Consider the following 27,168-nt stretch of genomic DNA (forward strand, 5'->3'; position numbering starts at 1 on the left):
AAGATTTTTTTGTAAAAAACCACAGAACAGATTAATAAATAAAAATATAAAATCCATCGCCACGGACCAAAGTTCTGAAGCAGGATAGCTTATGGCCTGACCGCCATATAAAACCCATGTAAAAAAACGCGTCGACTGTTCCCAAAGACGTTACATTAACGTAACAAACTAAAATGGCATATTCTTTAAAACTTGTTTGAGTTTATCCCATATTTTTCCACATTCGAAATATTAAGCCTGTTATACTCAATGACATTATTAATGAACAACGGACTCAATACAGCAGCTACCAAGTAAATTCGCGCATAATGACATTCGCACATGTACAGGTAGACGTCACGCAATTTCCATTATGCGATATCACGCATCGGGAATTTATAGCAATATCACCTTTACTGTAATGGCGTTAGAACAGTGTTTTTATTCTAGTGTCAATGTTCATTTGAGTGAACGCGTTCGAACCGAACCATTCGGCAGACCTGACAAAAAGCATCGAGAATTTATAGCAATATCACCTTTATTGTAATGGCGTTAGAACAGATTATGCCAATCGGCAGACCAGACAAAAAAGTGAGTGTCATTTTTTTTCCAGATGCTTCGTCCATATTAATGTCATTGGCTATACCATACCCAGTAAGGTAAGGTAGTTCCTATTAATTTTGTGATCCCTGGTAAAAACACTCAAATTGTCTCATAGTATGATCTCGGAATCATGTATCTTGCAATCCCAATACATAACCCATATTTTTTATCCAACCCACCCACCCACATTAAAAATCAAAAATCGTTTTATAACGTGAGCAGTACGTTTATATTGTTTTCTTTTTCATTAAATATTAGATTCATTTCCGTTATTCAATAATATTATACGATAAGTGAAAAAATGAGCAAAGCAACTTATCATTTTATCATAATATAATAGACGATTTTTTTTTACATAATTTTACCTTCTGTTCACCTATTTTTAATCAATTTGAGTGGTATAATATAATATTACGCTGGTGAATGAAATCAACAATATTAGACGTTTTGTTTATGATGCCGCTATATGTATATTGCCTCGCACTATTTGCTAACATTTCAAAACGGATGTAGGATTATATTTCACATAGGCATTATTATAATAGTTAATACACAGAACTGTGTAAAATTGAAAACACAATAATAATTTATGAAATCAATATGTACCAACGCTTCATTAATAAAATTGGCTTTATCAAAAGCACTTATGGCAGTATTTTTCAACCTTTGTACTAAAGCGATATCTATAATACTAGACCATCTTCCAAACTCCCGTGGCATACCAAGCATCGACATAATAATCATAAGACATACCGCTCAAATTTCAAATTTAAATTTATTTATTTAGTTATAATGAACGTTACAAATACAATTTCAAGACAATTCGTTCGGCGGAGCGTTGAGCGGCGCGCGAAACTCAAACGTATAACCGTGTGTGAAAATGTTCATAGAAAATGTCTTTTTTTGGTTATACGTTTGAGTTGCGCGCGCCGCTCAACGCTCCGCCGAACGCGCCTACCCTGGACGGGGCCTTTCAATATGACATAAAAAAACAAATAAATATGACTATAAATACAAGGAGTCTGGTTAAGTTAGTAAACTCCACAAATATTATGATCGTTCAGTCGCCATTCCATTTTTCGTACATGCTCAATGGCGGCCATTCTTACTCGAGAAGAGAGAAGTTATAAACGGTTTTTCATAAATTTTACATGATTTTTCAGCTAAATAATAATGCTGAAGTGTACTTATTATTAGCTGGTTATTTACTCATCGTGACGGATTGTTTTTTCACTCACCCCGCAATAAATGTCATAGTAGTAATGTGAAATTCTCTGCAAATAACCACCAATGCAAAATCACTTGTATCTAATTGCATGGTCCTTTTTTGCTTCTATTTCATACATTTAGGCTCTATCTATATAAAAGGAGGTTTTCAATATATTTGATAAAATAGTACTTAAAAATAACGAAATTGAAACAGTATAAAAACAATAAATACAAAAAATATAAAGTAGGCACCTACACGTAAGTACGCCGAATAATAAAAAGCACACTTGGTTGCGTGGTGACCTCAGTTTTGGGTAACTGCTTCTGACATATTCCCAGGCGTAAACAAATCGCTGATGCTTCACACTAACGTACAATCTCACCTATTCTATGATACACACGCAAATATCACTCTTTGCCACAGCACTACTAATGTTATCATTCTTTTTCTTCCACAGGTTACGATTGAACAATGTCTTGAGGGATGAAGGCTATGACATCGACAACTTGAGGTATCCTGAAGGATATCAGGAAGCTCCACTTGCCTACGATGCCGTCTGGGCTGTTGCATTAGGTCAGTATAAAAAAAATATTTTTTCTCCACTTAGATTACAGTAATACATAATATTTTAAAATTAAACGTTGTGATTTATTTTCCTGTCATTTTTTTTGATTCTCGAGATCGAGATTTTCGAGAAATCTTACCCTCAGAAAACTGTAAAAAATCTGTCAATTTTTCGAATTGAGTCTCTTAGAATCATAACTCACATATTGCAATTTTGTCGCTTTTTTAGTTAAATATACCAAGTGATTCTAAATGAATTAATCTATATACCGAAAAATAGTTGAGTATTAAAAGTCAATTTAAACCATGTGAAAATCGTTGACAAAGTTCATTGTTGGTGTAATATGTCGTATATTTCAAAGAATAGAGTTTTGTCACCAACGCCTTCCTAACCAATCGGGGAGCTCTATTTCTCATAGTATGCTGTATGTCTGCAACGTTAGGAGTATAAGGTATATGTATTTTAAAAAAAAGTTATTCGACTCTCTCACTCATTAATATTCTAGGGAGTTCAATACTGTTCTTCTAATTACAAAAAATAGTGCTCTGTTGGTTTTTAGCGATTATCTCAAAACTTGATTTTTGGAATATGTGAGTTATGATTCTAAGCGACTCAATTGTACTGTTCAAAACTAGATTCAAGAGTTTTTGCTTTTCTGACTAGGTAATCAATTATTTTACAATCAGATTCGACAGCTTTTTTTACTTTTCTGAACTCGTTAATTTTTTACGCCTTTACTTCAGATTTCGCATTATTTGTATGGTCTTTTGAGATTCAGGCGTAGGTATTTATTTCAAGGCGTAATATAACATTCTTCTCGAGAAATCGGTTCTAAGAAAATAGATTTTGAACTTCACATTATTTCTCAAGAAAATAAATTATTATCCGACTTATTTGTATTAACTAGTAGTATCTAGTTTGTGTACAAGTTTTCCTAGAAAAAAATATATTACATACACATTATAATAAACTAAATAATATGAAAAACCTACTTAATTTACTAATAACTAAATAATTTTAATGATAATAATAATAATTTACTAATAACTAAATAAAACTAAATAATTTTAATGATTTAATTTAGATTCGTTCATTTTTAGAAAAACATTTTTAACTGAAACTAAAAATATATTGTCTATAGTGTCGAGGGTCCCAGGTTCGAATCCTGGGTCTGGCAAGTACACATATTGTTTTTCAACTTGTTTATGAGTCAGAGTATGGACCTAATAGGTTGAGCAAGTGGCTGACATCCATTTCTCGTAAAAATAATCTATTAATACAAACCTCCACTCCGTGGAGGCCCATATGATCCCATTAAGATCGGACATGGTCGAAAGATATTTTAATCTAAAAAGACACAAAATCTTATCATTTTATTTTGCGTTAAAATATATTTATGGCAATATATTTTATGAATAAATTGATAATGTCCTTATGAGCGGACAAAACTGGTCCTGATCGTAATTAATTACTACCACATCATCAACAAAAAATTTCAATTTTGATTGAAATTAATAATTTGTAATGTTCACTTTATGTAAAAATATGTTTTTTTAAATTTGAATTTGAACAACAATCCGGCTCGATCCACTGTAGATGAAGGCCTCACCTAGTTTCTTTAATTCTTCCCGGTCCATAATTTTTCGCTGACAAGTGCTTCCGAATGTTTTCGATGATGTGATGAACAGGTTTTTAGATAAGAGAAATGACAGTCAACAGAAAAAATGACGATACATGTATTACGTTTGAGATATTATTAAATTCATGAGGTAACAATGCAAATAATATCGGAGTTATGTAAAACTAACTTATTACGTATTACCTATGCATAAATTAAATTTGACCGAAGCCGTCAATAACATGGTAACTTCGCTTTCCGCGATCAAATTTGTTGCTATTTTCCAAATTACGAATTTCAGTAAAATTTTTAAATGTTTGAAAACTGCACAATTTAAAAATTATAAATCGATAGTTAATAATATTATAAACTTTAAAATAATAGTTTATTGGTTTCTTTGGCAGTGCTTAAATTGTACCTAAATACGCGAGCCGGGGATAAAGGATTCCAACCATTATATTTATTTACTTTTGAAATGGCAACAATATTAACAAAATTCTCCATTATAATATATTTAATCGATTCAACGTATGAAAATTATTATTCATTTCTTTTTTATTGGTGTTTACATAGATAATCGGTACTCAATACAATCTTGATTTTTCGGAAACTGTATTTTACTATTTCTTTTCTTTGCGTCAACAAGCTATCGTTAGGTATGCGTTACATATTAGTTTTTATTTCTGATATTATATTATATCCAAAAATTGGATGACGAGTGCGTAAGCCATAAGCTGAATTATTCAAACAAGTACTATGCATAGCCCCTTAAAAACAATGCATCATAGTCAAAGAAACTGATTTTCCTAACTGATCCCTTCTAATTTAAAGTTATATCCCTTGTCAATATTGCTTTTATTTTCTATATACATGAAAACAAAATAAAGCACTAACTACCGTAACAAAATATTGGTTTTTTTTTCTATATTCTGAACTTACGTCGTTAGTTTCAGTTATCCCAAGTTATTATTTTGAATTCGGAGATAGAAACATCTGATAAGACAGGTAGGTGGTGGGTGTCACTTACGTAGTGTTATTGAGAAGTTTAGCGATGGCGGAAAGCGACGCGTCTACGCATAGCGTTTTCAAAAGCGACTAGATATCGAGAGAAAATACGTGGTGAAATTCGCATTGACAATGCATTATAGATTTACTTTACTAACCTCAATATATTACAAATATAAAAATTAATTCATTAAAAGGAAAAGCGTATCGCTATCGGTCGGGGGATGATCCACAGTCGAACGAAGGTCTCCTCTACTAGTTACTTCCGCCCTCTCGATTCTTAGATTTTTTTCTTAATCAGGACTTCAGTTAGCAAGTTTCAGGTCAATTCTGTACCAGTAATGCCTGCCACTGTAAAATAACATCCATCCAAAGCTTATTCATTCGACAATCCATGCCATTGTCACTTCATAAATTTGATAACATCTATCACAGTACTCTTTCTGGTCTACTTCCATATTCATTAGTAGGTTTTGTGGATATTTCCTTTTACTCAAAATAGTCACATCTTTTCCCACGTTGAGATACTCTTAAATGGCAACACCAGTCAAATTTTAAAAAAATCGCATGATCAATAAAACAAAACATAATTATTTTGGAAGATATAATAATATAATATAAGTTCTGTTTTTCAAAACCTATATGGAATGAAAAAATCAAACGTATGTGAGGAAATATTAAAAAAATAAAAACGGCTTATCTTAATAATAAATTAAATAGTACCGCAAAATTATTATTTAGCGAAAAGTTATAGCGTTTTACATAGTCAGCGCAAATCCAAACTTTCGACATCTGTGTACCCCTTCTATAATTTTCGTCGTAATATTGAGTACCCCTCGCAAAAAAATAATTGTATATTATACTTTAATAACAATCAAAACATTTTTTTCCATTTTTAGTACATAAACAAAATAATAATAAACGAAAATTAAAATTCATTCATAATAAAATCTAAATAAAATTAATAAAAGTTATATTATCAATAACAATCATTATAATCGATGATGAAATTGTTTATGTTGAGACAACAGATCATCGTAGTTTGGTTTCATGGTTATTAATTTTAATCTGAGATGCGGTTCCACATCCAAAAGCCTGTTTCTTTTTATACTTAATGTCTACAAATGCTGAAAAACCAACTACACATAGATGAAGTTGGAAAAGGCAAGATATACGTATTTCAGGACTTTCTCTGTTAAAATTAGGTACACAATTGATGCATTTGCAACCAGAATATAATTAAAGTACACTCCTTATATTTATTTTTCAAGAATCCGTCTGGGGCTAATTCCAACAATTGCTCTTCTAGCCTAATAACCTATAAACCTTCTAGCATGGATGTTGGATTGATGTTGCATTAATGCTTGTTGCACCAGGCGCAGCCAAAGCCCGGTGTAGCGCGTACCCCTACCAAACTCTTCCCGTTCCCCAGGGGGTATGCGTACCACACTTTGGGAAACACTGCTCTAAAGTCACAGAGACAACTTACTGTGTCTCGCATTTCTCCGCCGCTTTGCTTCAATGTGGACGCGACTTTGTGGGTAAACTGATTCTCAGAAAGGCTTAGAAAACTTTGTTCTGTGAGATTTCTCTGAACATACCTAATACTACTATCGATCGATATGAAAAGAGAGTTAAGTAGCATTACATAATGTAGATACGTTGATATAGATAACAACCTATTAGAGAAAGCTTTACGGATGACAGTGTTCTAAAATTATTCAACCCCAGCTAACATAAAACCATGTGACCTTTAACAACATTGATTTAAGTTTTTTTTTATTCTGTCTCTGGCAATTGTGCCTTTCTCAAAATTAGATGCCTCCTCAACAATAGAGACGTCAACCTAAATCTCTGTCTTGGTTCTGTTCTATCTTTTATCGGGTCTAGGATGATTTGGCGCCGGGACAACTGGACGCCACGCAATTCAAAATTAAATAGACGTTAGGTACTTATAGGTACCATTAAAAAAATATTTAATATTATTATTTATATTTTAATTATTATTATGATTTAATAGTTGGTGAGAATTTAAATATGCATACTTAAATAATGATTTAATCGTGCATACGTTTAAGTTCTAAGGAAAAAAGAGTTTTTTTATTTTATATAAAGCCTTAGGTATGGTAATTCTCAATCCGCAATAAAAAAAACATTATGTTAAGAGTAAAATGAATTAAAACTACTAAGTAGTATATAGAAACTGATTAAAATTCATCGTCTACGCTCTGTATATACGTGTCTACGACAGTGCGGCGTCCAATTGTCCTGGCGTCCAGTTGTCCCATTCCCGTTATATTCTATCACGAAGATTTGACGCATTTAATAGGTATGTGACTGTAAAGACGTAGGTATCCTAAAAATCCTGAACAGAAGGGTTACTAATTTTCACTTCTTCAAACGAATATGTACATAAACAAGAAGTTTTATTTAGCATCAAATTTTTGGTCACATTATGAGAAGGTAAAAGTGCCTATATTGTATAGAATTCTCCAGCTTATTATTCAAGGAAAATCAACGGTATTCGTAGCAGAGGGAGACACCGCATTTTGCGCATATTGGTATGAGTACAGTTTCATTGACCTATTCTGGGTAACAGACGACATAGCGTAGATCGCCCTGATAGTGGAGATGGTCTAAGAAAAAGACTGAGCAAATGACATCATTTTGAAAAACCTCAGTAACAACGCAGTCCAACTTCTTTTGTAGGAATTTTTTGAACATCTGTGCTTCTGAGGTTTTTTAAACATTCTTTCCTTATATCTAAGCATGTTGATGACTATAATTCTTACCAAAAATAAGCTCCCTATGTGGGACTATGAGAATAGGTCCAATATCGACGAGCCTAAATTGTTTATCAGTGCGATTCTTCTACTTGCTTTTCCCTCCATCACCCGCCACTTCTGCACACCCATTATACAGGCGTATATCGTGGCATAACGAACGTAAAGCGCTCTTCAAAGTTGTGCCGAAAGTATTCCAGGAGCAACTTTCCATGATCTTGGCGTGCACTAGAGTGTGCGTGATTCTTACTTCGATATAATGTATTACGGTCAATTCTCGATGAGAAAATACCTTATCGCTCGCAGTAAAATGCCGCAAACTTTTTGAAGGCTGATAAATTTTTCCCTCGTAGATACCAAGTCACAATGGCGGTCATTCCTTCTTCTACTGACTCATTGGCTGATATCATTGTATATAACGTTTGTTTCGGTCTATATGGATTCTTAATCAGACATACAATACAATATGCCACTAGATAAATTGGACATAGTTATGCAGAAAGTAGCCAGTCCACAAAAATAAAAAATGAGATTTGATATAGATCAGATGCGAGAAGGTTTTCTCTACATTCTGCTGAAAATAACCAAGCCGCATAAAAATTATTCTTGAAATAAAATACTATTTACAATTTGACATTTTTCATTTTTAATAATCATGTTGTTACTAAAGCGCCATTATCTCAGCTCGACATTATTGTGGACTGGCTACATTCTGCATAACTACGTTCAATTTGTGGAAAGACAATGGAACTAATATTTACATACTATTTTGAAAACCTACGTTAAAATCGTTAAAATTAAATTAAAGAATTGTGTATTTCTTTTTTTACATATTCAGCCTTCAATAAAACGATGGAGAGACTGTCAAAAACTGGAAGAAGCCTGAAGAACTTCACTTACACAGACAAAGACATCGCGGATAACATTTATGCAGCCATCAACTCAACATCTTTTCTTGGGGTCTCCGTAAGTACCTAGTTGTATTATTAATTTAACATTGTTTACTGATAAATGACCTCTACAGTCTTTATTATTTTTCTTCGTCACAGTAATTTGTATAACAAGTTTGAACGTATATCCGCTCGTTGTATAATTATCCAGGTACAAACTCCCTATATGTTGATTTTATTTTTGCAATTTTTGCAATATCAGGGAATTTTGTGTCTCAAAAGCGTACGCGATGGTCAGACGCAGCGATTGACAGTTTGTTCTTTTTTGAAATTCCATTTTAATAAGAAGTGATGTTTTGAATTATTTTTATTTTCCTACTTCTATTTTGTTTGTCTTCTTACATAAATCATATTTTTTTGGAATTTGTCTGTTTTTACACTGATTTTAGTATTTTTACAGGTTTTTTTAAATTTCCCGATTTCTCGAGAATTCTCGAGAATTTTTTTCTGGAAATCTCGAATCTCGAGATTGAGATTTTCTTGGGAAATACCCAACTCTAGTCACACCCAGAAGAGAGAAGGTCATCATATTATTTTTGTATTCCCTGGGTGACCCTTTAGTTGCATTATTAACACTATTAACTACATTGTATTTAATCGAACTCGCTGATAGATTGGATGTAAGAATCGCGGTTTTGACGTCTTCATGAATTTCAGCAGATTCCTTTTTCTCATTCAGACATACATAAATTTCATTTTATACCGCATGATGTCGGTATATTGCTTTGATCTTTATAGCTTCAATGGCGTCTTTTTGAGCGCCTGATGAGATCAACCATTGCCGACTCAAGTAGAAAGCCAATACATTCACAACGACTGGTCCTACTTTTTGCGCCCATCCCATTATTGTATATGGATGACCTGTCATTGTTCTATAGATAGAGTGCTCATACTGACGCATCTGTCGTGTTCAGACAGGGAATGGTTTGATTTGGATAGATGAGTTACATGATAAATAATACACTAGCATTAACACACCTTGGAATCACCTGGAAATCGATATTACCACCGGTTTTTGTGTGATGGACTAGTCTGACTTTGCCAGCTGATGAATAACAGGAATGTATATTATTTATAAATAACACTGATAGTTAATATATTTGATTTGAAATTTTGTTATAATTCTTTTTGAAACGAGAAAGGGCGAATCAATAATATGTCAAGCAATCTGGGATCTGATTTTGACAGCTGAACAGTGGACCACTCGTTGCTTGTGCAAAAAATTATGCTCAGGCTTTATTAATCTAAAGATGGCGCTGGATCAACATAAAAAACGTACTACCTCATTGAAAATTGCCTGTAATGCGATTCGTCTTAACACGTACGTGTGGAAAGCAAACAAAATCCATTTCCTAAGAAATCACATGTGCCCCGAAAGCCCCAAATCCTTTTGCGCCACCCGCCCGCGCGTAAATAATTTGTTTTGCAAATCTAAATCATAAACACTGCTTACTTTTAAACTCCGAGATAATATCTCACCCCCTCTTTTATCAATTTGCCGCAGGATGTGCGCCGCTCAATAAATTTGGGAGATTATTAAAATTGCCACCCCTTATATCAGACCATATATAATACAATAACATGACGTCTAATATAATATTATGCGTGCCAGCCGTGCATACAAGAAGCGTTTGGACCCCCTGCTCCCAAGAAACGAAAAAAAACATAAATTATTTACGCGATTAGTTACTGCGGTGATATTGGCATGTGGCACGTGCAAAAAACGAGACAGTGCGGTGCGGACGACACAAATAAAGCGCGACCCAAATTAAAGTGCAAGTCGCTGACTATCAGGTGACGTCACAGTAAGCTGCCGCTACGGGGGAAATGTGTAATGTCATTTTCTTGGTGTTTAAAATGTTATCAGACTGATGCTTCCATCCCGTAGAACATTTTGAACCTTTAGACGAACATTGTCAGTTGGCAAAATCTGCCGAAATCACTAAAACAGCAATGAGGTCACCTCACGCTGAGCTGCACTGCATCGACACCTGCATGACATTTTGAACATTTGTATCATATTCTACATGCCTACACTTTTCGAATGTCATGTCAAAATCACGTTTTTTTTGTTTTTAGCGATTGGCACTATGTATTTTCGTTGTTTATTATCTATGGTCTGCAAGTTGGGTTCTGTTCTAAATGTTATCTATGGATGCCATGCCGCAAGTATTTTAACGTACGCACACGTAGAAACTGTTAAACTTAATTGAAATTAGCATGAATAATTAATAATAATTCAAACTACTAATACATTGTAGTAGGCACTCTTCATCAATGTCATTCTATAGTGAATTTTCAGAGATGGTGATGGTTCAAAATATTCTGCAAAATGACGAAACCATAGACTAAATTTATAGCTGCGACAGCGTGACAGTAGGCGACATGCACCTCAATTTAGTTCGCGCTTAAACAACAAACAATTAGCGGATTACAATATAAGTCGCAATGACTCGTAGATGAGCATCCCACCAGTAGTGCTGTGGTGTGTCTGGGCATCGGAAAAATACACGGAAAAGTTCATGATCCCATGGTGGAAGTGACGTGACGGTGTAATAGCGAAAGTTAGTGGAACTGGTTATTAGTGGGTGTTCCGAGATCCATAAAAAATCGCATCCGACCACTACGTACTAAGTACGTAGCGTTTTGACGAACGTCACATACAGTCCGCAGTGTATGGTTAACATCGGTCGCTACGGTTAGTAATCGTGTCTGCGCGCATCGTTAGGGACAAGCTTAATTGCCATCTACTCTGGTTTTAGAGATCGCTTTACACTGTTAATAGCGCTCGCATATCTTCCAATCAAGCACAATGGAGATAGCATGATTTTGATGACTTCGCGTACCTATGTCATTCTCAAATAATATTATTGTATTTAACCTCCCTCCCCCCCCTTCAATATAAAATACAATGATAAGTACAGATATTTTTTTTCGAAATGGACCTCCCTTCCATTTCTTTGTGTGCGCACCTTATGTGTATGTTATATATTGTCTACTTACCTCAGGCACAATGGTAAATCGTTATTTTGTACATACACACTAAATATTAAATAGGTTTTTCTATGTACCTAGCAGAGATAATAATGTTAGAGTGTGTGGGTTTTGCATTATTGTATATTATTACTAGGTTACTTCCATAGAGAATAATATTATAATATACAGGGTGACTGGCACTTAGTGGAAGTATACAATTGTACACGGTTATCAAATTTCAATTCGTGATAATGTTAACAAAATATGACATATTACAAGTAAATTGTTTCTACAGAACATTATATAGGCCTTACAAATAGGGTCACACAAATGTCTTCAACTGATTTAATGTGCCATTTTAAGAATTTTGAAAAATATATAATATATTAATAGATTTATCTTTAAACTTTTGATACAGAAACATGTTAACTTCTAGGATTCATCATACGAAAGATAAATCATTCAATAAGAACCAAAATTCATCAATTAATTTCTAACGTACACTCTACGTCTCGTTAGTGCGTAGAATTCTTGGATACAGGTCCATGTGGGTCTATTCTATACTTATCGAACACTAAATTGATAAATAGTATCAAACTTAGGGTAGGTTTGTATCAAAATATTAGCACTTATTGTAACAATTACACGAAGCTGGTTTTTATTGTTGCAATAAGTGTGATATTTTAACAGCACCTATCTTGCTGCTGTTAAAATATCGCACTTATTGCAACAATAAAAACCAGCTTCGTGTAATTGTTACAATAAGTGCTAATATTTTGATACAAACCTACCCTAAGTTTGATAATATTTATCACTTTAGCGGTCGATAAGCATAGAATAGACCCAATGGAGCCCTTATGAAACTTCATACAGGCTTATTTTAAAGCGCGTCCGGAAGCCAATGTTTCGATATTTTTAATACGTATTCATATTTTCCTTTCGATAATTGTTATTCTTCAAATTATTTTTTCTGGCTATCTTTTATCGAGACATACTCTCATTTCACATTTTTTAAGATCGTAGATCACTTCTGCTCTTTTTCCGCCTGAGGGGTGGTTTCCAATCCTGGCGTTTTGAACTGTTTGAATTATATTATGCATTATTTAATTACCTGCATAGTCGCAGCCATGGCCTCTTCTGGATCAAAAATGTTTCCTCGTGTCAGTTTTATTAAGCACGATTAGCAAGGGATGCGTTCAGATAGACATTTTCGGTGGTGTGCATTTTTTTACATATCTTTAAACGTTATTTTTCCCTTCTCATATTAACCTGTAAATAATCGAACTGCCAAAAAGTGCTATGTTTTAACAGCAACTCTCTTGTCTGCGTTAACTTTTAAAGCGTGTTTAACACACACAGTCACACGTCACAGTTTAGACGGCTAACTTATTGTAACAATAAATTATAATACCTCAATACATAAATATAATAAACTACCCTCGATAACCGCCGATAGCCATCTTATGTATAGAATAGATGCGGAGGGGCTATTTACACAAGAAATCGTCATTTCCCACTAATATTGAAACATGAAATTATCGGTTTTATACTAGGGGCGGCAGGTTATAATAATATGAAAGTATTGTGAAGCAGGCAGGTATGGTAAGGCAGGCTGGTAATCAAGTTGCGGGAAAATTTCCACGATAACATTATATTATATGGGTCCGTTATAATGACAAAAGTAAATCCTCCGTGATGCCCTAGATTTTTTTATCGCGTCACTATTTTCTCGTAACTTGTCGGCTATTGTTGGCCTGCTTCATTCAGTTGTATGAGAAAGCTGATTCCCTGCCCCTCTTTAAGGTTATACCTCAGTTGAGGCACGGTCTAAAAAGATCGTGGCTATGCGGTGCGCGGATTGCGGGTCGCGGGTGCAAATGACGCATGTCAAACGAAATACAATTTGTCATATAAATCCAACATATGTGTCCATTTAATGTTCTGTTTATTGTTCTATCAGTAACAATAATAATATATTCATTGACATGTTTTCTTTTTAAAGTAAATGGGTAACGTTTTTAGTCATCTTTACACGATTTAAGAATTAATACGCCCGTCGCCATCACGAAACAAATTGACGTTTCAAAACGAGAGAACGTGGAGATACTCATACACCTGTGCCCTTCAGTGTTAAGTGCCGGTGGCATGGCTACCCAGGAAGTGTACCGAGAACGTGATAAAGGGAGGACTTAACAGGAGAACTCTCTAATCTCCGTCATGCATCCGCATGGCGGTCTCATGTAAATATGTGTTCATCATTATCATCATTATCATCATGTGTTATATAGGGTAGGATTCATTGCTGGGGACGAAGATCCTCATGTGAGGGTCTTCGTCCATTTATCTTTTTCATAAACCTTTGTATTTCCATCACTCGATCAATATCTTGCATTAAATGTTGCCGCGTCACGGCGTTCTAACTTTATTCTTCTTTCAATTATCGACCTAGAATCCCATCAAACACATGGTCTTTTGCAGCTGTTTCCCCCCCAAAGAAAAGCTTGCTGGCGTCCACCCTGTTAGACGGAGGTACCTTAAAGGTTAGATGAAACATGCAAACCTAACTCCAGACTCTTTGTGAGTCTGGGAATCCACGCCAAGGGAGATGCTTCCCGGCGTGGGTTTAGCTGCTCCGAATAGTGGCCGTATCCACTCCCTTTGATAAAGAGAATCTCATGCTCTACACCGGAAGGTGGCAAAGGCAGGTGGAGGTGAGAACGAGGTCGGCACGAGCAGAACCAGAATTATAAGTCCGATAAAGGTAAAGTCATTAATCCTCATTTAAGTACAGTTATTACATATGAGTACCAGTCTTGTATGTAGGTAAGTATTTATCTTACTAATATTAATATAAAGTACTTTCAGTCCTTTTTTTTATATTACATTTGGCAAAACAAGTTTCCAGCTCGACGTTCTCTCTCCGAATGGCAGCGAGTCCAAAATTTCGTCGCGCCTATAGTTGAAAATTATTTGCCTCAAGCCTCAAGTAATGTTTTCGAATATCAAAAAATATTTTATAAAATAATATTATTTTAGTTTACTATAACACAATTATTGAGGGGGTCCTGAATTTGAAATTCCGTTAGTGCAGTCAGACCCGACGATCGCCAGGCTATCCTTTTCTGATTCCATGTTTTTGCCTTACGTTAATGATAAAACATGGTTTAATCCTATAACCCCCGAGATTAGAGTTTGGGTTATCGGTCAGCAAGTGAAGGTCGGCCAGTAATTAAACACAAATTGTTTGCGAAATCTCCCGACCCAACATTTTACGAAAACATCAGCTACGATCTAAATTGTTTGCAACCCCCGCCGTCCATCTGATAAAGTCCACTGATTTATCAGTTTGTTGTGGCTGATTGAACGTTAATTGGGAACTGACATTGGATACTCGAGCAATTCGACTGATTAGGATTAGAAAGCCTCGTGGCGTTGAGAAGGTGCTTTTTCCAATAATTCTAGTTAGTAACTGGGTTTATTATAATGTAATTGTTTTTTCTTGCAATTATTACCTAATTAGATTATCCGTTGTCAGTAAAATATGAGTGTAGTGTAATTTCAAACTATTTATATTTTACAACGTTTTTATTAGGTCGTATTCTTATTTGTCCGGTACAAATCTTGCAATCGATTTTTAACTAATTTTCCGACTAGCTAGACATTTGAAACTTTTAGAATATATCAGAAAACGATGCCAATGCATTTTTTTAATACTTTTAGCCATTTTTAAGTAGAATTAAATTCATTTTCAGTTAATTCTGTTTTGTATGAAAAGTTATTTCGGAAGAAATCCGTAATCCAATCCACTATTATTGGTTGCTAGGGTCCTAACAACTAAATTATTAATATATACGTGCGTTACTATGGAAATCAATATGAGTGTCAAAATGACATTTCAGTATCGTTTCTATCAAATACATTTTTTTGTTCGTTTAAGCTAGTCAAGTCAAGTTTACATGATTCAACAGAAAATTTAAAAACGTTGTAAGTATATAAAAAGTTCTTTTTATCTTGTAATTATTAAATAATCAATACGTCCATCAATCAATACAATAAAAAGTTTTTTTTTTAATTAAAAATTAACTTTCAATTTAAATTAAACGAACTGTTATAAAATGTGCGTTCGTTGATTGCATTCATTTTTTTTAAATTAAAATGCAGTCTCATAAGTTCTCTCAAACGCTGTGGGAAGACTTTTTAATGATTAATGTATTGTACTTTTTAAAATTAAAAATATTGATTTTTCTGTAAGCTTTAAATAATTTTATGTAAATCGAATCTAGCTTTGGTGCGGTCGCAATATCGGAGTTTTACTTTGCGACTATATGATGAGGCTCACACTACAGAAGACATTGTTAAATCCTGTACGTAGAACATTGAAGTTAATGGCCCCACCAAATCACACTTCCACGCACAACATCTGGTCTTAATCGGGCGTATCACGATACCTAAGGCTTTGAAGCCTGTCTTGGTTTATGACTTAATGACGGCCAAATACGTATCTTGCCGTCAGGCCATAAAACGTAAAAAATACAAAACCTACAAAGTTTATCCAAATATCACCAATATTTTTTAAATGGTCGTTTCGTTCACGTGAGAAACTTTAATTAATACCTATTACTATACAGACGTAAACATTGAAAAATAGCATATTCTTTTACACGTCTTCTTTAAGTTTATCCCATTTTATTCATACTCGATAATTATGCTTTCTTACTGCCATACCCATAAAACCCACTACATTTTTTTTACTTTAGTGGCTCCATCCACCGTTACTTATGTTGTGATATAGGTATCATACCAATTTTGAATATTATCATATGAATATTATCAGTGACGTCCCGTGGGGGTAGGCAGATTGAGCGTCGCCTGGGGGCGGCAGTTATTCGATGGACGGCAAATCGAGGAGAATCATTTGGTATATATAGAAATGGCTACCTTTTTGTCGAGTTTGTGATGTCTAGTTTACTTCCGTTGCCCTTCGACGTCGATAGTGACCAGAAACGACACGTCCATGGATGATAAAAAAATATTGTATAAAAAAATGTGGTGGCATTTTGGCGCTGCCCAAGGGCGGCATTCCATCTAGGGACGTCACTGAATATTATAACATATTATATTTTCCGTGTATCTAAAACTGTTGACACACTCGATACTCGACTTCCAATGATAAAATGTCTTTATTATTTTATTTTAGGGCATAGTGGCATTTTCTTCACAAGGTGACAGGATCGCCCTAACGCAAATTGAGCAGATGATCGGTGGACAGTATGTGAAGCTGGGATACTACGATACGCAGGCTGACAACCTCACATGGCTCAATAGAGAGAAGTGGGCTGGTAAGTTAATTACCTACGTATTATTAGAAATATGTACTTTTTTAGTATAATTACGTAAATTTTGCGACTATAGTCGAACTTGGTTATTTAACGAAGAAGATGGGACCGACTGAATTTGCTCATTATAATCATTAATCGTTATATCGTTGTATAACATTTTCGCGCCACGTTTTATTTAAGCATAGAACATAAAAAATCTGAAAACCATCGATAAAATCCCCGAAACAAGCATGGCATTCATAAACTACAAAAGAACTTGTTTATTGTAATGAAGTGCTGAGCCGGCGGCGCCGGTAGGTACCTACTGACTTCACAAAGCTTGGATTTTTTACATGCAATTTCAACCATATGCGTGGAAGTTTTTTCAATGTTGTCGTCGAAAACACCAATTAGGTACTTATTTACTTAACTAGTGTCATAAACGTAATCCGAACCCGGCGGCATCGGTCTAGTTAACTGTCCGGTCGAATGATATAGCTTAGGGTCGAAAATGTTGTTTTTACACGATCGATACATTAACAGTTTTGCTCGGTATAGCCGAGAAGTAGCTCGTTATAAAAGTGAATAAATGTATGGAGAAAATCATTTACTAAAATGTTAATGAATGTTTCCTCATTACATTCGAGATCTCGCTATTTCCGTGATCGTAATAACCAAGTTCGACTGTATTTCACTAGTTATTGTGTTAAGAAATTGATGGCGAACAAAATAATTATATCATTATATTACATTAGGCACCTATCATGCTAGTTTTCTGATATCATAGTATTTGAAAATGTAAAATGCTCTGGTAATATAGCAAATAAGATAACCCACTGAATGGAAAAAAAAATGAATATAGTATTGATATCAATTCAATTTCACACTTCTGACATCAATTCTCTTTCCCCAATTGAGAAATGTGGTGATAAAAATAACTATTTTCTTTTTATTGCCTACTTAATATCAAAATGAAAGTGATTTATTCAGTAGGTGCATTATTGATATACAAACAATTTCATTTTTTCTCTGCTAAGTAAAGCATTTCAATACCCACAGAGAAGTTTTCATAACTATGCATTATCTACCAAATTACAAACTGATAAGCTACGTACATTCACAACTTATCGTTCAGAATTAGTGAACATGATAATAATACAAAAAATTGACTTTCAGGTGGGAAAGTTCCTCAAGACCGTACGGTGATAAGAAGAGAGCTTCGAACAGTGTCATTGCCTTTGTTCGCCTGCGTCACTGCTGTAGCTGCTGCAGGAGTCTGTGTTGCGGCCGGGCTAGTCGTATTTAATGTTTGGAACAGTCATAGAAGGTAAGCAATCAAATCATAGCAATTGTCATTTCAGAAAATATTATGTGTCGACACTCGATAGTAGAGTTGGGTTTCGGGAATTCTCGAGAAATTTTCTAGATTTTCCATCCCGAATCCCGAGAATTGAAATTTTTAACATTTCGGGAAATCCCGGATCTCGAAAATCCTTTCTCGGGATTCTAGATTTCTTTATTATCAAATATTAATTGAAAAAAAAAACGATTTTCTGTATGAAAAAAAGGACAGAAAACACAAAACGTTCAAAGACTGATCGGGGCATTTAACACAATTAACCCAACGTCGACTCAAAACGAGCGTAATTTTTGTAACATCAGGGAATTTTGTATCTCAAAAGCGTACAGCGATTGACAGTCTGTGTTTTTTGAAATCCCATTTTAATAAGTAGTTTTGAATTATTTTTGTTTTCCTACTTCTATTTTGTTTGTCTTACACAAATAAAAAAAAATCATATTTTTTTGAAATGTGTCTGTTTTTACACTGATTTTAGAATTTTACAGGTTTTTTTTAAATTTCCCGATAGCTCGAGAATTCTCAAGAATTCTTTTCTGGAAATCCCGAATCTCGAGATTGAGGTTTTCTCGGGAAATACCCAACTCTACTCGATAGCAATGACTTCATGTTGGATGGAGGTAAACGATTTAAACAATCGAAAATAACACACAGTGATAATAATTAATACAATATTAAATTCTATGCTTTTGACCGCCTGAATAATGTCTTCAAAAGTGACCTTCTACTGCGCCTAAAGCGCAAAGTGTTCAACCAGTGAGTGCTTCCCGTAATCACATATGCGTGTGAAACATAGACTCTAAGTAAAAGAGAGATCCAGAAACTTGGAGTAGCACAACGTGGTATGGAGAGGTGCGTACTGGGCATAACGTGAAAGGACAAAAATATGAATGAGTGGATAAGGAAGCAGACAAGGGTTTGCGATGTAATAGAGTTCATTAAAAGCCTCAAATAAAGATGGGCTGGACACATAACTCAAAGAAGAGACAATCGTTGGACAAATTTAGTCATCCAGTGGTATCCAAGATGTACAAAACGTCCGCAAGGTAGACCTAGAGGCCGCTGGATCGATGAAATGATAAAGTTCTGCGGAAGTACGTAGCAGCCTAACGCACAAGACCGAGAGAAGTGGAAGCAGCTTGAAGAGGCATTCATCCAGCAGTGGATAGATTCAGGCTGATGATGATGATTCTATGCCACTCAAAAATTTCAGAATCGTCAGAATCAGACGTTTTATCCGTGTCAATCAATCAATGCGCAGTAAAACCACGAATACTACCGTGGCGGTAAGGGAAGAGCAGTTGCGTATCGACAAAATTTTATCGCTTGAACGAATGCCCAACAAAAAATACGAATCTATTATTGTAATCGTATATCTGCGTATTTAATTAAGATCGTTTGGAATTACTATTTCTCCGAACAGCCTGCAGAGCCTTAGAGTATTACTAAGTGGCCGCGGCGCACACTTTGAATACCACTGCAATAGGTAATAACGTAATGGTTAGCAATGCATGAATGACTGAAACGAATTCTGTTTAGCATGGTAGTGTCGACTAGATTTGTATTTTGTAATCTGTCTCTTCCAGAGTGATTCAGTCCTCGCATCCAGTGTGCAACACCCTTATGCTGTGTGGCTGCGCCTTATGCCTGGCTGGTCTAGTGGCTTTGGGAGCAGATGGCAGGTTCGTCCCTGCCGATAACTTCGGAGCAGTCTGCCAGGCGAGGGTCTGGCTGCTAAGCTTGGGTTTCACGCTCGCCTACGGAGCTATGTTCAGCAAAGTGTGGAGGGTGCATCGGTTTACTACCAAGGCGAAAGTTGACCCGAAGGTAAACATTTATTTTTTGAATGGTTTCATCCAACAAATTAGTTCGAGGAACTCATGGAACATTTTTTAAAACCTCGGGAAACTCATAACTGGATGACAGATAGATTCAGAGAGGTAAATTACAGCAGAGATTTATTAATCAGTACCTAAGCAATGGCATACCTAAGTAAACCTCTTAATATATTATTATCTTGTAAAGTATGAGATAGATGTCATGGTAAATCTGGGGAGAAAAACGCCAAATTGTCAACGCTGTTTCTCCGCCGTGAGCCATTTCTGATCTGAACAATAAGGAAGATGAATGGCTTAATGAGCAGTTAAAGGTGTAATGCTCTGTAAAATCAATAATGTAATAATATGGTGTCTTAATTTTTCTTGAACTTAGTTCCGCTACTGGCCAATGTCCTATTTTCCAATCGACATTATATCGACAGAATATCATATATATTTGTAACTTCAGAAAAAAGTAGAACCCTGGAAGCTGTACACGATGGTGTCCGGCCTGCTGGTGATAGACGCCGTCCTCCTCCTGTCCTGGCAGCTCCGAGATCCTCTGCGGAGACGAGTGGAACTCTTTCCTCTGGAGGATCCTCCCAGTGCGCTCGATGACGTCAAGATCAGACCTGAACTTGAGCATTGCGAGAGTGAACACAATACAGTCTGGCTTGGTAAGTATTTCATTTCTCAATATGCAGTGAGTGGAAAATTATAACAATGATATTTTTTAAGATAGATAATTGTAAAATTCAATCAATTAAATTAATAATAGTTTTTGTCTGTTCAATAGTAACAATCATGTAAGAATAGAGCTATTACTTTTTTTTTATTAAGGAAAACAAACTACATATTGATTACAGAAATTTAAAATATAATAATAAAAAGTTATTGCAACCAGCAAAGTTTCCATATATACATTATAATATAGTTAAGCCTAACAAGATAGAGAGTACGAATAACATAAATATAAATAAATTACATAAGGAGATTACATGAGAAAAATGAGGAAGAATAATGAATAATTAATACTTTGGACGCGGAAGACGCACACGGTGCGTAATGACCAGGCGGCCGATCGATGTAATTAACGTGCATTTTAAAGGGGGCAATTAAAATCTCATTATCTATTCAGCAGCGAAAGCGTTAAATGATATACAAAAGAAAAAAAGAAAAATAAAAAAGTAACATAAAAAATAAAAGAATATATATGTATAAGTAAATACATTATATATCTATTTATACAAAATTTTGGAGATATCATGTTTAAATGAAACAGGTGAATTATTAAAAGGATCAACGGTGTAGAAATACATATTATAATTTAAACAAGAGCGCCGAATAAAGCAGTTTTGTGCATAATTAGAACCGCTACGACTGATATGGTACAAAGTTTGGTTTCGCGTAAATCTTGGTGGACAATGGAAACCCACCCTTTCGAGTAGGTTTGGCGAGTCAACAAAACCATTGATAATTTTAAAAAGAAAATATTGATCAGATATAGAACGTCGACTTTTCAAAGACGGTACCATAAAAGTTGCAGCGGTCGAAGTAGAATTAGATAAATCATAACAGTAGGCTTTAAAATTAACGTGCTTGCAAAATCGCTTTTGCACCGCTTCGAGCCGATTTATATATGTAACGTACTGTGGATTCCACACGACAGAGGCATACTCATTACGTTTTGTCTTTTTAGATTATTTGTCAATGCTTGATACTGAACTGACCCATCCACAATTAATGGATGAGCTATGCTTAGTGGTGCAAGTGGAATATAAGTTGTTAAAAAAATTGTTGGATCGAGTTTTCATATAACCACATGTCTTTTATGTGAGGGGAATGATTCAACCATCTAAACGTTTTTTTATTTTATTCCTATTTTATTCCTAATGTTGGAACGTTATCGTTGGAACGTACTGCCGAAAGTTGATAAATCATAAATTATTATGGAGTAATTATTGCAATTTGAAATTTGACATGCTATCTATCAGGCATAATGCTAATTTTTTTATGCTTTATGTGCGTTTTATATATATCGTATGACCTTGATTTTTTGTTCTATCATGCATATTATTTATATCTTCTTCTTCTTTGACCATGTCCGATCCTAATAGGATCGTATGGGCCTCCACAGAGTGGAGGTTTGTATTAGCAAATTTATTTTTACGAGAAATGGATGTCAGCCACTTGCTCAATCTATTAGGTCGATATTCTGACTCATACACAAATTGAAAAACACTATGTCTACTTGCCAGACTCAGGATTCGAGCCTGAGATCCTCGACACTATAGGCCGGCGCATAAGCCACGTGGCCATCGAGGGTCATATTTATATTTAGACACGTAATTTCTTGTTAACTCTAAATACCTAAATTATCGACCTACCAACTTTTGGCACCAACACATATTATTATGTTAAAAATAATTGTTATAAAATTTTATTATTATTTTCATATCATTCATCGACCTGATTTCAACTCATTCAAATATCTACTAATAAACATAAAATCATTTTGGTGTATGAACAATATTGTATCATTTGAGAACCAGATCTCATTACAGAATGAACAAACAGTTATATAGAATTTACAAACACGTACCTATTTACGTTTGAAGTCGATTTACTCAACTTTATTACCTACTTATGCATTTGGATACATAATTTAACGCTCTGGGTCCTCATTATTGTTCATCAAATTGCAGGCGTGATGTATGGCTACAAGGGCTTGGTGCTCGTGTTCGGTCTGTTTCTGGCTTACGAGACTCGCTCCATCAAGCTGCGTCAGATCAACGACAGTCGCTATGTGGGCATGTCCATCTACAACGTGGTGGTGCTGTGCCTCATCACGGCGCCCGTCAGCATGGTGGTAGCCTCGCAGCAGGACGCCAGCTTCGCCTTCGTCTCGCTCGCAGTCGTATTTTGCTGCTTTCTCAGTATGGCGCTCATTTTTGTGCCAAAGGTATGTTATGTACCTACACTATACTCAATACTGCCATCGTGAAATGACTTTTATTTCTATGGGGTGTAAAAGCACGTCGTAAATCATGAAATTTTATCGATTCAATAAGATTGTGTACATTTGTGTATATATAAGTCTATATAAGTGAGAAGTTGTTTGGAAAATGTTATATTATTGCAAACAAGCTTAATCACCTGAACAAAAGTCCAAACGTGACTTCCGTGGCTTATTCTCTAATGTATTGTATTTAATAATAAGAAGTGTTTTTTTGATTCTTAGAATAGAAATGAGGAAACACATAAAGGCGGATTTTTAATTATAAAATATTCGAAATAAGCTAAATTAATTTCTCTGGCAGATCAATGAATTGTTTATAATATTAATACTCTTATTTATTATGTCAATCGATTGATCAATATCAAGACCATTTCCTAGTTCTAAAAACACACAAAAGATTTCTACTATGATTGTCATAAAGTAAATAAGTTTTATTAGTCCTTTTGATTTTCTTCATTCACAAACAAAATGACAAACAATTCACAAACAAATTCAAACACAAATCAGATTTATGATTATTCAAAAACAATATTCATTGGAATATTGTAATACTGTATGACTTATAAATATTACCTATTAGTTACTGGATGCCAATTATTATATAATAATTGGTTTCATTCCGTCCAATTTCTGGTCTCTACCTACAGTATTTTTTTTTTGTGTTAACAAAAATGCTTCTACTGAAAAAAAATATGACATGTGGTTTTACACCCCGGCTATAGATTTGTTCAACTGGAGTTAAAGTTAGGAAATCATTTTTGAATACTGCTTACCAAAAACAATTATTATATTATTAGAGACATCTCCACAATTTTAAAAACTGTCATTTAAATCGCTGTTGGCAATTTCCTTCCAAATAGAAGAAACCGATTGTGATCATTATTTAATTATGTGAATGAAGGTATTGTATTTTATTTTAATTATTGAAAAGATTAATTACGTACATTTGCATCACTTTATTAATATTTTATTAATATGTATTTTAGTTCTTGGGCTGTAACTGTGTGTTCTTCCTCCTAGACACTGTTCTTGAACTGTAACGTTGTCAATATTGCACAAATAAAAGGATATAAAGCCTATTATATTATTTGTATTTGTAGAAACATAAGAATTTTTATATTGTTTTATTTGTGCAATATCGTCAACGTTAGGGCTCAAGAAAAATGTCTAGGAGGAAGAATGCATAGTTACATCCCAAGAACCAAATACAATAACAATACACCGTGAAAATCTCGAGCAATATATTATTTTGGTACTGTTCGATCATGAATACAGCGGAAAACACATTTTGAAAATAGCCGATAAACTGGATTATTTTTTAGGTTAACCAAACCTAACCTAACCTAATCTAACCCAACTAACCTAACCTAAACTAACCCAAACAAATAAAAAATATAATCCAGTATATCGGGTATTTTCAAAATGTGTTTTCCGCTGTATTCCTGATAACCGAACAGTACCATTATTTTGATAATTACATATTCCATACAAATACTCAAGTTTTAAATGGCTTTAATTACTGTACTTTTCTTATTGTGTTTAGAATGCAAATATCCAATTTATTACTTCAAGCTCATTATCCAATCTCAAATCTAAGACCAGCTCCTGTGAACAATGGGCTTTGGGTGCAATTGGGTGGTGATTTGTGCGGTGCTACATACACGTTGGAGTTGACCAGCCCTACTCATGTGAATTAATATCAGTAGTTTTGAAATATATTTTTATTGAATTCTTGTCATCATCCATTTCAGGTAATTGAAGTAATTAGGCATCCAAAGGACCGTGCGGAGTCGAAATACAATCCTGATGCGGGCATGTCGAAGGAGGACGAGGAGAGATACCATAAATTGTTGGCAGAGAATGATCAACTGCAGCAGCTCATAGCGGCCGTAAGTTATCAACACTTATTTTAATTTTAAATCAAGATGGTGCTGATTAAGTAAAGTTCTACGCCCACCAATTAGGTAGGTACCTGATTATTGGGTACAGTTGCAATCAAAATATAATGCAAATATTACATTTTATAATTTATTTAGTTTTAATACTTCCATATAAAAATAAATGTACAAATATTTGGAACAGCTTCAGAAACTTACCATCTTTAAGTACACAACATTGGCTTGCCGGGCGTGCAGTTTAATCATGAAGCTAGCAATCCAAGTGTCCTTCTTCCAGATAATTGTTTATACACATCGTTACCTCAATACTACAACTAGATAACTTGATTTTCACTGTTTTTGAGTTAGTTATTGAATAATATTATGATTCTACATTTCCTTCTCTACAAAATGATATAACTAGGTAAGTAAGTCAGAAGTTAATGGGAATTTTATTAATTTTATGTATGAATAATTACAAGATAAAAAGAACTTTTTATTTACAACATTTTTAAATTTTCTGTTGTATTATTATGCTCTATATGCTGAAACTTGAACTTGATATGAAGTAAATAAAAAACAAATATAGAATACTGAAATGTCATTTTGACAGTTCGTTTTGATTTCCATAGTAACGCACGTATATATTAATAATTTAGTTGCTAGGACCACCCCCTTAGCAACCAATAATAGTCTTTTACCTTTTACGGATTTTTCTGAAATAACTTTCCATACAAAACAGAATTAACTGAAAATGAATTCAATTCTGCTTAAAGATGGCTAAAAGTATTAAAAGACTGCATTGACATCGTGTTCTGATATATTCTAAAAGTTTCAAATGTCTAGCTAGTTGGGAAGTTAGTTAAAAATCGGTTGCAAGATTTTTACTGGACAAACAAGCACCGGACAAACAAGAATACGAGCTAATAAAAACGTTGTAAAAAATATTAAATAACTTTAAAACCATAACTGCATTAAATAAATAAAATAATATATTAACAATATTTTTTCATACAATTGAACATTATTTAATTGTTCCCATTTTTATTTTAAATAATAATTATTATAGCCTAGATTTATGTTAATCAAGTGAAGTTTAAATTTCATTTCCCAACAATGACCGAACCAGAGTTATCTAGTTGTAGTATTGAGGTGAGGATATGTATAGTCCCACACACTTTCTACAGCAGATAAAAATATAACTATATCGACACCATTATGATTATCTCAGTACACTGTGTCAAATTCTGAGCAGTTATGAGTTTAGATTGGGTAATTTTAGACTGTAACTACCCCATCAATTCTACAAATTACCTTATGCCACTGAAACTGAGGATGTTATCAATATCAATACGGTACCATAGATTTGAAAATTTAAATCAAGACATACCTACTGAATTTGATTCATAGATGGTGTTTCATAATGGATAATTCCTCCAAATTTTTATTTTGACATCCTTTCACTTGTTAATAATTAATTTTATTTTGGACATTGTAATATTCACAGAAAGAAGAAAAGATTCGCACATTGAAGCAAAAGATAGCAGAGCGCGACGGGCAGAGGCCGGGCGGAGTGACGGTGGTCGTCCCCGGCCAGACGACAGTGCACACAACGCTGCCTGCCACAGGTAACGCACACATTGTGGCAGCAGACCTGCCCACCCTCACGTCTGATTACGCCACCCTCACCTCTGACTATGCCACCCTGACTTCAGAACTGGAGTCCATCGTGACGGGGGCCATGTCTCTAGCTGCGAGGTCCAGCCGGGCCAGTTGTGCTAGTCACTCTGATGCTGACTTCTCCGAAAGCTATCTTTAAATGGATATCTCTCATTATTTCTCGATAGTACTTTAATATTAACCGTAACATTATTGAGAATCGGCCGATACTGATAAATAGTCAACTCTAAATTAACAAAACTCTTTCAACGAATGAATTTCCCCAAATTATGTGTTTGGTAATATTTTGACCAATTCACAGACTAGGCAAAATTCAAACTGAAGCGATTAGTTTATGGTCTATTTTCACTATTACAAAGCCTAATATCCATGAAGGTACCTACTCAAAGAAGATACGACCGGTTAGTCATT

General features: G+C 34.6%; 1 protein-coding gene across 1 annotated transcript in view; it reads left to right on the forward strand.

The window, feature by feature from the left end:
- The window catches only part of GABA-B-R1 (gamma-aminobutyric acid type B receptor subunit 1), a 615,543-nt gene that overhangs the window by 575,013 nt on the left and 13,362 nt on the right, over window positions 1-27,168 (forward strand). The window contains exons 9-17 of the mRNA XM_085946509.1: window positions 2,250-2,365; window positions 8,602-8,729; window positions 16,887-17,028; window positions 18,184-18,334; window positions 19,951-20,191; window positions 20,651-20,858; window positions 22,887-23,143; window positions 24,952-25,089; window positions 26,585-26,705. Coding sequence (XP_085802635.1) covers window positions 2,250-2,365; window positions 8,602-8,729; window positions 16,887-17,028; window positions 18,184-18,334; window positions 19,951-20,191; window positions 20,651-20,858; window positions 22,887-23,143; window positions 24,952-25,089; window positions 26,585-26,705 — 1,502 coding nt within the window. The remainder of the gene's footprint in view (window positions 1-2,249; window positions 2,366-8,601; window positions 8,730-16,886; window positions 17,029-18,183; window positions 18,335-19,950; window positions 20,192-20,650; window positions 20,859-22,886; window positions 23,144-24,951; window positions 25,090-26,584; window positions 26,706-27,168) is intronic.

The sequence above is a fragment of the Rhyacophila brunnea genome, unplaced genomic scaffold (assembly GCF_057557595.1).
Source record: "Rhyacophila brunnea isolate RB1 unplaced genomic scaffold, BYU_Rbru_1.0 scaffold_2, whole genome shotgun sequence".
Lineage (NCBI taxonomy): Eukaryota > Metazoa > Arthropoda > Insecta > Trichoptera > Rhyacophilidae > Rhyacophila > Rhyacophila brunnea.